Below are 13,285 nucleotides of genomic sequence, written 5' to 3'. Positions count from 1 at the left end.
CACAGAAACTGATTCAAGATTCAACTCAAGATCTCAAAGTTTGTAAAGATGTCAAATATGTCAGGATGAATTTTGTGGAAATGTGAACAAAAGATATAGAAGATAAGACATCTACAATATACTGTATATATTTTAGGAATAGTGGAGTCATAAAATCAAAGCATCTTCAGTTTAAACTATTCAGTCAGTATAAGCATCATATAGATTCATATTTCTTTTCTTAGAAAAAACAAATACTGAATATATTTTTTATCGTCTGATAGCTGAAATAGAGATTATTTATTTATTCTTCATACTTATGTACTGTTTATTATCATTTCTTGGAAAAAAAAGAAACATGATAAAAGTCAAGAGTTGTGATATATTAAGGTTTTAAATGTGTAGCTCATAGGGATGTGACGAAATATCATGCCACGAAATATAGTGATATAAAAACGTGACGATATGTATCATCGAAATGAAAAACTGATATAGTGATATCAGGGCATCATAGGTACATCTAGTCATACAAGCACTGATCTGCAGTCTCTCGTCTTTTTCAGTGCTTTGTTTGAACAGACGAGGGCGCTCTGAGTTCAGACCAGTAGGTGAAGCATCGCCCCCACTGTCGGCTTGCTTTTTTTTAATTACAGAAATAAAACCTATTTAGTTCATTTTTGCGGAATGTTATCAATAGATAGTCGGACGACGGACACTTCAATCTGACAGTGAACACATCTTAAGGAGTCAGCTCAGAGCAGCAGGTGTCATATTTCACACACGTTGACCAGAGAGAGCTGACAGACCGAGAGATGGCGGAGGATTTGGTGTCGAAGCGAAAAGCATGCGCGCCTATTTGGCAATATTTCAGATTTAAACCCGATGATATAAGGGAACCATAACGTTAATGAGGTAGAGTTAATTGCTGCAAGGAGGACGGAGCGGTCACAGCCGGTGGGTGCGGTGCCAGGTAGACCACTGCGGCCCCGCAGCAAAAGCTGGACCGGAGAGGTCAGACACACAGCCAGCCACCAGACGGTAAACATCAAAGTAAGAAAGCTACACATGTTGACCGTCATCTTTTCCTGTAAAATGTCCGGTTTAATCAGTAGCACCGGTGATGTCACAAGTTTATTAACCGGTGGGAGTATTTCCTCACCGTCACATCCCTAGTGCTGGTGTGGTTAGAGCACCGTCACATCTCTAGTGCTAGTGTGGTTAGTGCACCGTCACATCCCTAGTGCTGGTGTGGTTAGTGCACCGTCACATCCCTAGTGCTGGTGTGGTTAGTGCACCGTCACATCTCTAGAGCTGGTGTGGTTAGTGCACCGTCACATCTCTAGAGCTGGTGTGGTTAGTGCACCGTCACATCTCTAGTGCTGGTGTGGTTAGTGCACCGTCACATCCCTAGTGCTGGTGTGGTTAGAGCACCGTCACATCTCTAGTGCTAGTGTGGTTAGTGCACCGTCACATCTCTAGAGCTGGTGTGGTTAGTGCACCGTCACATCCCTAGTGCTGGTGTGGTTAGTGCACCGTCGCATCCCTAGTGCTGGTGTGGTTAGAGCATCGTCACATCCCTAGTGCTGGTGTGGTTAGAGCACCGTCACATCTCTAGTGCTGGTGTGGTTAGTGCACCGTCACATCTCTAGTGCTGGTGTGGTTAGTGCACCGTGACATCCCTAGTGCTGGTGTGGTTAGTGCACCGTCACATCTCTAGTGCTGGTGTGGTTAGAGCACCGTCACATCCCTAGTGCTGGTGTGGTTAGAGCACCGTCACATCCCTAGTGCTGGTGTGGTTAGTTCACCGTCACATCCCTAGTGCTGGTGTGGTTAGTGCACAGTCACATCTCTAGTGCTGGTGTGGCTAGTGCACCGCCACATCCTCAGTGCTGGTGTGGTTAGTTCACCGTCACATCTCTAGTGCTGGTGTGGCTAGTGCACCGCCACATCCCTAGTGCTGGTGTGGTTAGTTCACCGTCACATCCCTAGTGCTGGTGTGGTTAGTGCACAGTCACATCCCTAGTGCTGGTGTGGTTAGTGCACCGTCACAATCCTAGTGCTGGTGTGGTTAGTGCACCGTCACATCCCTAGTGCTGGTGTGGTTAGTGCATTTGTAGCTGATTTGCAGCCAGGCATTAATGGAGGAGTCAGACAAAATTAGCATAGAAGTTTTGTGATGTTTTTGTATTTTGTGTCTTTTAAATAAAAAACTACTTTTTCAGTCATATATTTTCATCATTCAAGTTTTGTTAAAATTATTGTTATAATGTCGTATCGAGATCGTGAACCCAATATTGTGTATTGTATCGTATCGTGAGCTGAGTATTGTCACACCTCTAGTAGCTCAACATTGCTCTGCCACAGTCAATGGACTAAACCACTGAAGAAGAAAATGTACTTTAGCATTAAGATACTCAGTGTGGATCAATATAATATCAGCCTTATGTCTGCAGTTTAGTGTCACCACGACTTTCACATCATATTAATCTCAGTACAGAAGTAAAAAATGGTGTCTGACCTCAGAGTGTCCAGTCTACAGTGTGGACTCTCCAGAAAACCACACAGGAACTTCACTCCTGAATCCTTCAGGTTGTTGTCTCTCAGCTGCAGCTCTCTCAGATGGGAGGGGTTGGACTTCAGAGCTGAGGCCAGAGAAGCACAGCTGATCTCTGACAACCTGCAGTCCCTCAATCTGAATAAAGAATAAATGATGAAGATAAAAATCACTTTTTAATCAAATCAGATGTGTTCAGGTTTTAAATGTGTAGCTCAACATCAATATGAACTAATCAATGATCTTTTCCCTAAAATGAGTAGAGTGACTTTGTCATTGTGTTATTGTGGATCATCATAATGTCAGCCTTCTAAAGACATCATCCAGATGTCAAAACAACTTTTCCCCATGGTCTAGTGTTAAAACATTTAACAAAAAACACAATAAATCGCAAGATCGAATCACAATACTTAAAAATCACAATACATACACTTCTAGGGACTTTTACTTTGGAAAATCTCTAAATGAATCCAGCAAAATGTTTATTTTTCAGCATGTATGTAGTCAGAGATGTCCTGAAGTCAAATATATCAGTCATTATCAGGAATTATTTATTAAATTTTTTCCAGCAACCCAAAAATCAAAGAATAAAAACAGATCACAGATTAGTGGTATTTCCTTTTTAATTTATAAGGGACATGTAATGTTTTATACTTCTGGTGAATATAATCCATCAATGTTATTTCCGTATATGTATTTTGTATATACAGTTCCCTTTGTTAACACCTTATTTTGAAAACCGGATGTAGACCCACGTGTCTACTTCCTCTAACTTCTCCAAGGTGGTCTCTAGCTCTCCCGTCAGCTCCGTTCTCTTTATCCATCCATGGTCAGCTCCATCGGGGCCGTTTCAATGCATTTAACATAAATGTCAGTATATGGGTGCTCTACAGTCGTAGCGTCGGCCCATTTGACCACGGAGACGAGAGCGACGGCCGGCTCGACCGCAACGTTACAGCGATACGATGACGTTTCCTTTCCGTGACAGAGTTAGCATGCAGCTTTAGCCGTGATGTCTAGCTCTGCTTTTCCTGCAATGTGTGAAACCCAAAGTGTTTCCATCCTTTACTGGATGTGTAGTGTTTACCACGCTGGATTTAACATGTGAGGGTGCAGGTCGTATCCACGCCGACCCGCCAACGTTTAATACTTTCTCGTTTCTGCTCGCGGCGGTTTGTTTTGGTTGGAACGGATACAGAACAGATATGACGTCACGTTACTCAGACTACAACAATAAAAGCGGTAACTTCCTTCTACCTCCTCATAGACTCAGATGGAGCAAATATATCGATTCTGGCATTAAAAAACTCTATTTCAAAATCGTTAAATAAAAATTGCGATACATATCGTGATATGGCATCAGTGTCATCTTTTCCTGGTTTTAAAGGCTACATTCAGTAAAGTGATGTAATTTCCTGAACTTACCAGACTGTTCTAGCTGTTCTATTATTTGTCATTTACACTTTCTCATTATATTCACATTACTGATGATTATCTATCAAAAACCTCAGTGTGTAAATATTTTGTGGAACCACCAATAGTCAACCCTACAATATCGTTGCAATATCGATATTGAAGTATTTGGTAAAACATATTGTCACCCAGCCCTAATAGATATAACTCAGACTGCTGACGCCTCCGATTAGCTTAAGATCAACTTTACAGGTCATTTTACACAGAACCAGACTGTGGATTTAGTCCTCATCTCGTAACACTCAACATCAATAACTCTTTGAATGTACATATGAACATGTGAGTATTGTATTGAGATGGACTTGAAAAATTTTTTAACCTGCAAAGATGTTTCTGATGCAGAATATTTATTTGGTTTTTGCTTCAAATAATAAGCCAATGCTGACATGAAAACAGAGCACAGTTAGATCTGCTGTCAAAAAGAACGTGAGAATAACTTAGAACCATAGAAAACTCTAATTGGATGGTGTCGTTCATAATCATCACTTATGTGCCTTTAAATTGGTACAATACGTGTTTGTTGAAGAGTGCTGCACCTTTAGACATGTTCAAATAGAGCGCTACAGGAATGAGTCCTAAAACCCAGAAATGAGTTAGCATTTTAGCACTTCCTGTTCCCTCGTCTGGAAGTCAATGGGTTTTTAGTTAGATGCCTGAAATAAGGTCTGTGGTTAAAGGTCCAGTGTGTAGGATCTGGCGGTTTATAACGGTGAGGTGAGGAGATTACAACCAACTGAAGCCTCTCCTGTGTGCGTAGAGAGTGTGTGTACAAACCACATAAGCTACAGTCAGTGAACTGACCTCAGAGTCTCCAGTCTACAGTTTGGACTCTCCAATCCGGCAGACAGCTTCACACCTGAATCCTGCAGGTCACTCAGGTCCAGCTCTCTCAGATGGGAGGGATTGGACTTCAGAGCTGAGGCCACAACTTCACAGTGAGTAGCTGAGAGTCCACATGCAGAAAGTCTGTCATGACACAAAAATGACAAAATATGTTATTATGAAAGAGGACAGTTTATATTTACTTCATGCATTTGATGACTAAACAATTTGATATATACTTCTCTGATTAACATTTGCTCCTCACATCACTGGTTCAGCTAATCTCATCTCACTGGTTGACATGAAAGAATAATTCTCATCACTCTCTCTCAAACCTGCAGACTTTTAATCTTTGTTTGTTTCTTTCTTAGAGAAAACATGTAGTTACATTGAGTCTTCCCTAATGTCCAGTCTGTCAGTGTGATCTGATCTCAGGTCTGTCTCCACAAAGTTAGCATGAGGCCTTCTTGATTAGAAAAACATTTTTAAAACTCAGTGAATAAGTAATAATAACACAGTTGATAAAGTTGACCTCTAGCTACCTGCTGCTGTCAGGTTCACGTCCATAAATGGGAAAATTGAGTGACTGCTGCCAAACGGTAGAGAAATTAAACAAATTGTGTAATAATATTAAACCTGTACATAATTAAACATTCATATAATTATATATTTGATGACTGCATGGCGTTTTGTCATTAACACTCTTTTCTGAGCATCAAACATATTCAGCTCACAAACACAATTAATGAACCAATAAGGTTGCATTATTTTCAACATAATGTCATCAGAAAGATGTTATCAGTGAATCAGCATTAAAAACAGAACATTGATCTTTGGTGTGTATAAGATCTCTTAAAAAGTCTGAATTCTACCATTCTGCTGTTATATATTCATCAGACCGCTGTTATTGGTGGAAGCTGTGTATTCCCTGTTACTACTCTTCTCTACAGCAACAAGAGAGAGAAACACCAGAGTTTCCTTCTGTGAGTAACAGAATAAAAGGAAAGACTTCAAAATAAGATTATGATGTTATGTTGGTTTATATACAAGAAGAGGTTTGTTTACTAGAAAGTTCAAGTGTTTTTTGGAGTGACGAGACGAGACGAGACGAGACATGATAGAGCTGGTCTCAAAGAAAACTAAAACTGCGGCAACATGGAAACAGTTTGGATTTGAAGCCAATGAAAGAGATGAGCCCAATAACACATGAGGTAAGGTGTAATGTGGTGCAAGGCCTATTGAAAGTAAACCCCAGCACCAGGGCTCTGATCCCAGGACCGCCCCGACTCCCCGCCGGATCAGCAAACGTTCTGTTGCTGCCGTTACACCGGTTAGACCCAGTGCTCCACCAGTCAGCTGATCTTTAGTTTTTTTCATTTGTTTTACCAGGTTCACATGTCGTCTCCATCACCCCAAAGATAAATAAGAAAAAACTGTAAAATGTAACAATTATTAGAAATAAATAGAACAAGTGTTCATTAACTTGACAGCTAGAAACAAAACCTACTGAAACATTTTTTAACTCACCATTTGAAACAGCTCAAGAACATCTGTGACAAAATACAACTGACTTATTTATGTAATAAACACGTGGAACACATAGGAATAATTTTATAGTGTGTATATTTGAAGAACTAAACTAGTAATCTACACTGATCTATAAAGTTAATCACATCTGGACTTACACAGCTTTTCTGCAATTCCTCACAGCTGGAATCAGTCTCCGTCGTCCCTCTCGTGTTGTGTTGTACTTCTTCAGGTCCAACTCATCCAGAACCTCCTCTGACATCTGCAGCATGTAGGCCAGAGCTGAGCAGTGGATCTTTGAGAGTTTCTTCTCTGATCTGTTCTCTGACTTCAGGAACTCTTGGATCTCCTGATGTACCGAGTGGTCGTTCATCTCCGTCAGACAGTGGAAGATGTTGATGCTTCTGTCAGGAGAGATATTATCTTTGTTCATCTCCCTCAGGTTGTTGATGGCTCTCTGGATGATTTCTGGACTGTTGTCTGTCCGACCCAGCAGACCTCCTAAGAGTCTCTGGTTGGACTCCAGAGAGAGGCCATGAAGGAAGCGAACAAACAGGTCCAGGTGGCCATTTTTACTTTTAAGGGATTTCTCCACGGCTCTACTCAGGAAGACATCCAGGGTTGAACGAACATATCCTTTTCCCAGGAAGACATCCAGTACTTCTGTGTTCCTGGCTGTATAACAGTGGACCATGTAGACTGCAGCCAGAAACTCCTGAATGCTCAGGTGAACAAAGCAGTAGACTGTTTTCTGGAAGATCACACACTCTCTTTTGAAGATCTCTGTACAAACTCCTGAGTACACCGAGGCCTCTGTGACATCAAGACCACACCGCTCCAGGTCTTCTTGGTAGAACATGATGTTTCCTTTCTCCAGATGTTCAAACGCCAGCCTCCCCAGCTTCAGAAGAACTTTCCTGTCAGCCTCCGTCAGTTCCTGTGGACTCGTCTCATGTCCCTCACCATACTTCTGCTTCTTCCTCTTTGTCTGAACCAACAGGAAGTGTGAGTACAGGTCAGTCAGGGTCTTGGGCAGCTCTCCTCTCTGGTCTGTAGTCAACATGTGGTCCAGAACTGTAGCAGTGATCCAGCAGAAGACTGGGATTAGACACATGATGTGGAGGCTCCTGGATGTCTTGATGTGTGAGATGATTCTGCTGGACAGCTCTTCATCACTGACTCTCCTCCTGAAGTACTCATCCTTCTGGGCGTCAGTGAAGCCTCGTACTTCTGTTACCCTGTCAACACATGCAGGAGGGATCTGATTGGCTGCTGCAGGTCGGGAAGTTATCCAGACGAGAGCTGAGGGAAGCAGATTCCCCTTGATGAGGTTTGTTAACAGCACGTTGACTGATGACTTCTGGGTGACATCAGACACAACCTCGTTGTTCTTGAAATCCAGTGAAAGTCTGCTTTCATCCAGGCCGTCAAAGATGAACAGAACTTTACAGTCAGCGAGCTTCTCTGCTGTGACCTTCTGTAATGTTGGATGGAAATCATGGAGCAGCATGAGAAGACTGTACTGCTCATCTCTGATCAAGTTCAGCTCCCTGAACGAAAGCAGAACCACCAGACTGACATCTTGGTTTTCCAAGCCCTCTGCCCAGTCCAGAGTGAACTTCTGCACTGAGAAGGTTTTTCCAACGCCAGCGACGCCGTTCGTCAGAACGACTCTGATGTTTCCCCGTTGGTCAGGTAAGGCTTTAAAGATGTCACGGTACTTGATTGGAGCGTCATGGAGGGTCTTCTTCTTGGAAGCTGTCTCAAGCTGCCTCACCTCATGTTGGGTATTAACCTCTTCACTCTGTCCCTCTGTGATGTAGAGCTCAGTGTAGATCCTGTTGAGGAGGGTTACACTTCCTGTTTCATTAGTTCCTTCAGTCACACATTCACATCTCCTCCTCAGACTGATCTTATGTTCATCTACAACCTCCTGCAGACCTCTATTCAGACTGATCTTATGTTCATCTACAACCTCCTGCAGACCTCTATCTGCTGAAAGAGAGAGACAAAGTTTAAGACAAAACACAGAAACTTATTATTTCCAATGCCAATATGAAAATAATCAATATAACAACATATAAAGAAGTAAAGGTTATAAAGTCATCATCCCTTCTTGAAGTCAAAACTAACATCAAAGTAGTTTTTATATTTATTTTTAATAGTTTTTCAACAAGTTGCTCTGCAGGACAAGATGTTTGTAAGTTAGAGAAGGAGACTGTAGCAGGAGCGCTAATGTTGTTCAAAGTCTGTGGCTCCTGTTCAGTTCAATTCATTTTTATATAGCGTCAAATCATAACAGAAGTTATCTTAAGACGCTTTTCATATAGAGCAGGTCTAGACCGTACTCTATAATTTAGAGACCCAACAAAAGCATGAGCATGTATTGTTATGCAACAAAGGCAAGGAAAAACTCCCCTTTCATCAGTGTGACTGTCTGTCTGTGATAGAACAGTGATGTTGTTGCTTTACACAGAGTTTAATAGTTCTCAATCTTCATCTATGCAGATGGAAAACAAACAGCATTCTGATTGGTTAATGCAAAGACGGAGTGCTATCATAAAAACAAAACATAAAAATATAAATTTAGTCCTTTCAGTTCAGATTTTCTCTCAAAGGAGAACAAAGTACAAGTGATGCAGAGCAGATATGTATGGTGGAGCAGATCTTAAATGGTTGTCACAACAATAGTCAGTGAATTAAAACAACAAGTCCTGTTTTCAGACATGAAGACATCAGCAGACCGATCTACAGGCTTACTTTGTACAGTGCTGGTCTGACTGGCTGTCTGAGGTCCAGGTCTTGTTCTAGATCTGGACATCAGCTCCTCCACAGAAGCATGACTCCTCTTCTTCTCTCTGTGGAGACATTACTTTATTACTAAAATCATTTGTTGATTGTTGTTGAAGAATATCAAGACTTGGCCGATACAGAAGCTCAGATGGTCACAGAGAAGAGTTAAAGTGTTGTTACTGAATTCAGCATTCAGTCTGTAATGAAAATGTTCCTTTATTTTAAATCTCCTGCTTTAATAAACAAGAATTAGCTGCTTTTCCTATCTGACTGTCTTATTAAACATTTAGTGATCTGCCTCAAGTTTGTTTATTAAAGGGGAACAACGGCCATTATTAAAACACTGATATTATTCTATTCTAACAAGGAACACCAGAGCACCCGTGTTACATGATGTGTGTCTTAGACTGCTGGTCTACCTCAATATTTAGATCACTTCTAACCTCAGTTTAAACCTAACTAACTCAAACTAAACTGCCCAAAGTGACTGTGAATCAGTAAAGGACATAATCATCTCTCTTTAATGGAGGACATTTACAGTGAAGTAGCTGCAGAAAGTGATGAGTTTGTATTAAAGGGGAACAACAGCCACTTTTAAAACATTGACATCATTCTGGAGGCTATATAACATGATGGGGGGGGGGAAACTGCAACTTGCTCATGGACACACATATTGCGAGGGCACGCCAGAAAACCACAAGGTGGCAGCGACGCATTTCTCTCCTCTACAGTCCACAGGGAGAAAACTGACTCAGAGAGTTTGACAGTAAAGTAATAAAATGTTGGATTAACACTCACCCTGCCTCAAATGTTATCTCATTTGTATGTTTAAATCATGTAAATAAATCAGTTTAGTTCAATACTAATGTGCTTTTTCTGGGGTTTTTTTCAGACTTATATGACTAAGATTCTTCTCAACACCTGAAAGAAAAAATATTCTGTCTCAGTCTCAGTCTGTTATTCATTTACAGGAAATCTTTGACGGTGTGTTCATGAGAATCTCTTTTGTCTTGAAAAGGTTGAATTAAAATGAGTTTTGGTCAAATGTTACCTCATTTTTATGTTTAAATCAATTTGATTAAAGACTAATGTGCTTTTTTTGTTTTTGTTTTCAGACTTATATGACTAAGATTCTTCTCAACATCTGAAAGAAAAAATAAATATTCTGTCTGTTGCATAATAAAAATAATTTAAGCCACTTTCCTGAGTTGCAACTCTTTTTCATAATCCAAACATAGATGGTAGCCAGAAATGACACTTGTTCTTGCTCAATTAGCTGCTTTTTGAGGAATATAAATCTTTTAGCAGAACATTTAGTCTTCATCCTCAATGCATCATCGTCCACCAGGTCAGCACAGTAAAAACAGTCTCTTACTTTGACTCTGAGGGTCCAGGTTCATTACTGAAGTTCGGATGATAACCCATGGACCGGTCACTCTTCATAGACAGACAGCTGGGTACTGGAGACTCTGCTCTCGGTCTGGATTGAACTCTGCAAACACCAAGATGATTTTATTCATATCACATGAATCTCTTTTTAGGTCATTAAGGTCGCTCTAAACACACAATCTACTGCTACTGTCGACAATAAGGAGGTTTAAAAGCTTGTATCTGTTTTCTTAGATTAGATTACATCTTCTCTAGGTGACTGACAGCTGTCACGGATACTAAGAGCAAGATCTTATTTGATGAAGTTGGTTAAATTTTAGTCCGCAAAAACATTTGTGTAGAAATTGGAATATAGCAGCTGTCTTACTTTGTGTCTGAGGGTGCAGGTTCATTACTGAAGTGTAGAGGAATATCTTTAGACATTGCTAAACCAAGCCCCCGGGAAGAGCGCTGGGATTTGAAGCTAATTTTTCGTAATGGATAAAAGGAGTGTTTCAGACAGAGGGTGAATACAGGTATATTCAGGCAGACGGTGTGAAAAATAATGTAGCATTGTCAGGGTAAACGTAGGGTGGTTCCACTGAACGTTTTAATACAGATCAATAAGATCACTTCCTGAACAGATTTCACCATCAGCAGATGGCTTTATTAGTAGTTTAGCTTTTGAAATCATGCTAAAATCACATATCTGCTGGTGGTTGGTTCGCTTGCTTTCACACCAGAAACAAAACGCTCCCAGAGTTCACATGGAAGTGGACCGAGACGCACCTTTTAAGGTGGACCAGAGTTTGGTTGTTTGGTCTTCACCAGAGTTTGAATGAGCTTTCACACCGGCCCAAACAAACTGTACTAACCGGGCACACAGACCTGAGTTTGTTTTAACCCAACAGAACGGGTCATGAGTCAAAGCAACCTTAGCGACCTGTTTCTCTACCAAGGGAGTAAATAGAGAGAGAAAAAAAGCAGAACAAAGTGTAACCCGCTGACGGGAGCAATCGATGATGATTATCTCCTTTAGTTGGTCATATATCACGGCTAGTTAGAGATACAACCCAAAGTTCTACCAAAGTTCAGTATCGCTTTAACTGTGATTAGAAGTTACTGTTGACCCAGACCTTTGTCCAGCGATATCTCTGTCAACTCTACTGCTGATGAAAATATTCTGCAACATTTTGGAATATTTAGTGCCAATATTGCTGTGCCCCGATATCTACATCTTTTCATTAAATATAAACCTACATCTGTGCCACATTTGTTTCTTCTATCGCAAAATGCACAATGTTAGAACTATTTCAGCTTAGCTGCCCCGCTACCACCCTGCCTCAGTCTACAGTCTTCACCCTGCCTCAGTCTACAGTCTTCATCCTGCCTCAGTCTACAGTCTTCATCCTGTCTCAGTCTACAGTCTTCATCCTGCCTCAGTCTACAGTCTTCATCCTGCCTCAGTCTACAGTCTTCATCCTGCCTCAGTCTACAGTCTTCATCCTGCCTCAGTCTACAGTCTTCATCCTGCCTCAGTCTACAGTCTTCATCCTGTCTCAGTCTACAGTCTTCATCCTGCCTCAGTCTACAGTCTTCATCCTGCCTCAGTCTACAGTCTTCATCCTGCCTCAGTCTACAGTCTTCATCCTGCCTCAGTCTACAGTCTTCATCCTGCCTCAGTCTACAGTCTTCATCCTGCCTCAGTCTACAGTCTTCATCCTGCCTCAGTCTACAGTCTTCACCCTGCCTCAGTCTACAGTCTTCATCCTGCCTCAGTCTACAGTCTTCATCCTGCCTCAGTCTACAGTCTTCATCCTGCCTCAGTCTACAGTCTTCATCCTTCTGCTCTGTTATTCATTTACAGGAAACCTTTGACCTTTGAGTTTATCTATGAGGGCGTGTTACTCATACAAATCAGCTGTTTAACACGGTGTGTTCATGAGAATCTCTTTCAGATTGAACAGGTTGAATTAAAATGAGTTTTGGTCAAATCTTATCTCATTTTTATGTTTAAATCAATTTGGTTATAAACTAATGTACTTTTTTTTTTTTTTCCAGACTTATATGACTAAGATTCTTCTCAACATCTGAAAGACAAAATATTCTGTCTGTTGCATAATCAAAATAATTTAAGCCACTTTCCTGAGTTGCAACTCTTTTTCATAATCCAAACATAGATGGTAGCCAGAAATGACACTTGTTCTTGCTCAATTAGTACAACATGAAGCTGCATTTTGAGGAATATAAATCTTTTAGCAGAACATTTAGTCTTCATCCTCAATGCATCATCGTCCACCAGGTCAGCTTACAGTAAAAACAGTCTCTTACTTTGACTCTGAGGGTCCAGGTTCATTACTGAAGTTCGGATGATAACCCATGGACCGGTCACTCTTCATAGACAGACAGCTGGGTACTGGAGACTCTGCTCTCGGTCTGGACTGAACTCTGCAAACATCAAGATGATTTTATTCAGATCACATTAATCTCTTTTTAGGTCATTAAGGTCGCTCTAAACACACAATCTACTGCTACTGTCGTCAATAAGGAGGTTTAAAAGCTTGTATCTGTTTTCTTAGATTAGATTGCATCTTCTCTAGGTGACTGACAGCTGTCATGGATACTAAGAGGACGAGTTTATTTGATGAAGTCGGTTAAATTTTAGTCCACAAAAACATTTGTGTAGAAATTGGAATATAGCAGCTCTCTTACTTTGTGTCTGAGGGTGCAGGTTCATTACTGAAGTGTAGAGGAACAGCTTTAGATATT

The 13,285-nt window shown here is 40.9% G+C and overlaps 1 protein-coding gene and 1 long non-coding RNA gene across 8 annotated transcripts in view; one reads left to right on the top strand and one right to left on the bottom strand.

Moving 5' to 3' along the window:
- LOC141768369 (uncharacterized) overlaps nucleotides 1–13,285 on the bottom strand; it is a 129,104-nt gene that overhangs the window by 90,663 nt on the left and 25,156 nt on the right. For 3 of the 7 annotated variants that reach the window (XM_074636744.1, XM_074636909.1, XM_074636823.1), the window contains 6 exons: nucleotides 12,848–12,964; nucleotides 10,524–10,640; nucleotides 9,116–9,213; nucleotides 6,514–8,350; nucleotides 4,808–4,972; nucleotides 2,498–2,671 (listed from right to left, as the gene is read on the bottom strand). The exons of 1 other annotated variant lie outside the window; for it this stretch is intronic. In XM_074636744.1, coding sequence (XP_074492845.1) covers nucleotides 2,498–2,671; nucleotides 4,808–4,972; nucleotides 6,514–8,350; nucleotides 9,116–9,213; nucleotides 10,524–10,640; nucleotides 12,848–12,964 — 2,508 coding nt within the window. Of the gene's footprint in view, nucleotides 1–2,497; nucleotides 2,672–4,807; nucleotides 4,973–6,513; nucleotides 8,351–9,115; nucleotides 9,214–10,523; nucleotides 10,641–12,847; nucleotides 12,965–13,228; nucleotides 13,275–13,285 lie in introns of all 7 variants that reach the window. 3 more of the 7 variants (XM_074636976.1, XM_074637025.1, XM_074636675.1) reach the window with 3 other exon arrangements.
- Nucleotides 1–13,285, top strand: part of LOC141769082 (uncharacterized) — a 29,345-nt gene that overhangs the window by 12,303 nt on the left and 3,757 nt on the right. The window lies entirely within an intron of this gene.

Source organism: Sebastes fasciatus, chromosome 1, assembly GCF_043250625.1.
Source record: "Sebastes fasciatus isolate fSebFas1 chromosome 1, fSebFas1.pri, whole genome shotgun sequence".
NCBI lineage: Eukaryota > Metazoa > Chordata > Actinopteri > Perciformes > Sebastidae > Sebastes > Sebastes fasciatus.
The sequence above is the reverse complement of the archived record's forward strand: the minus strand, read 5'-3'. Positions and strand labels throughout refer to the sequence as shown.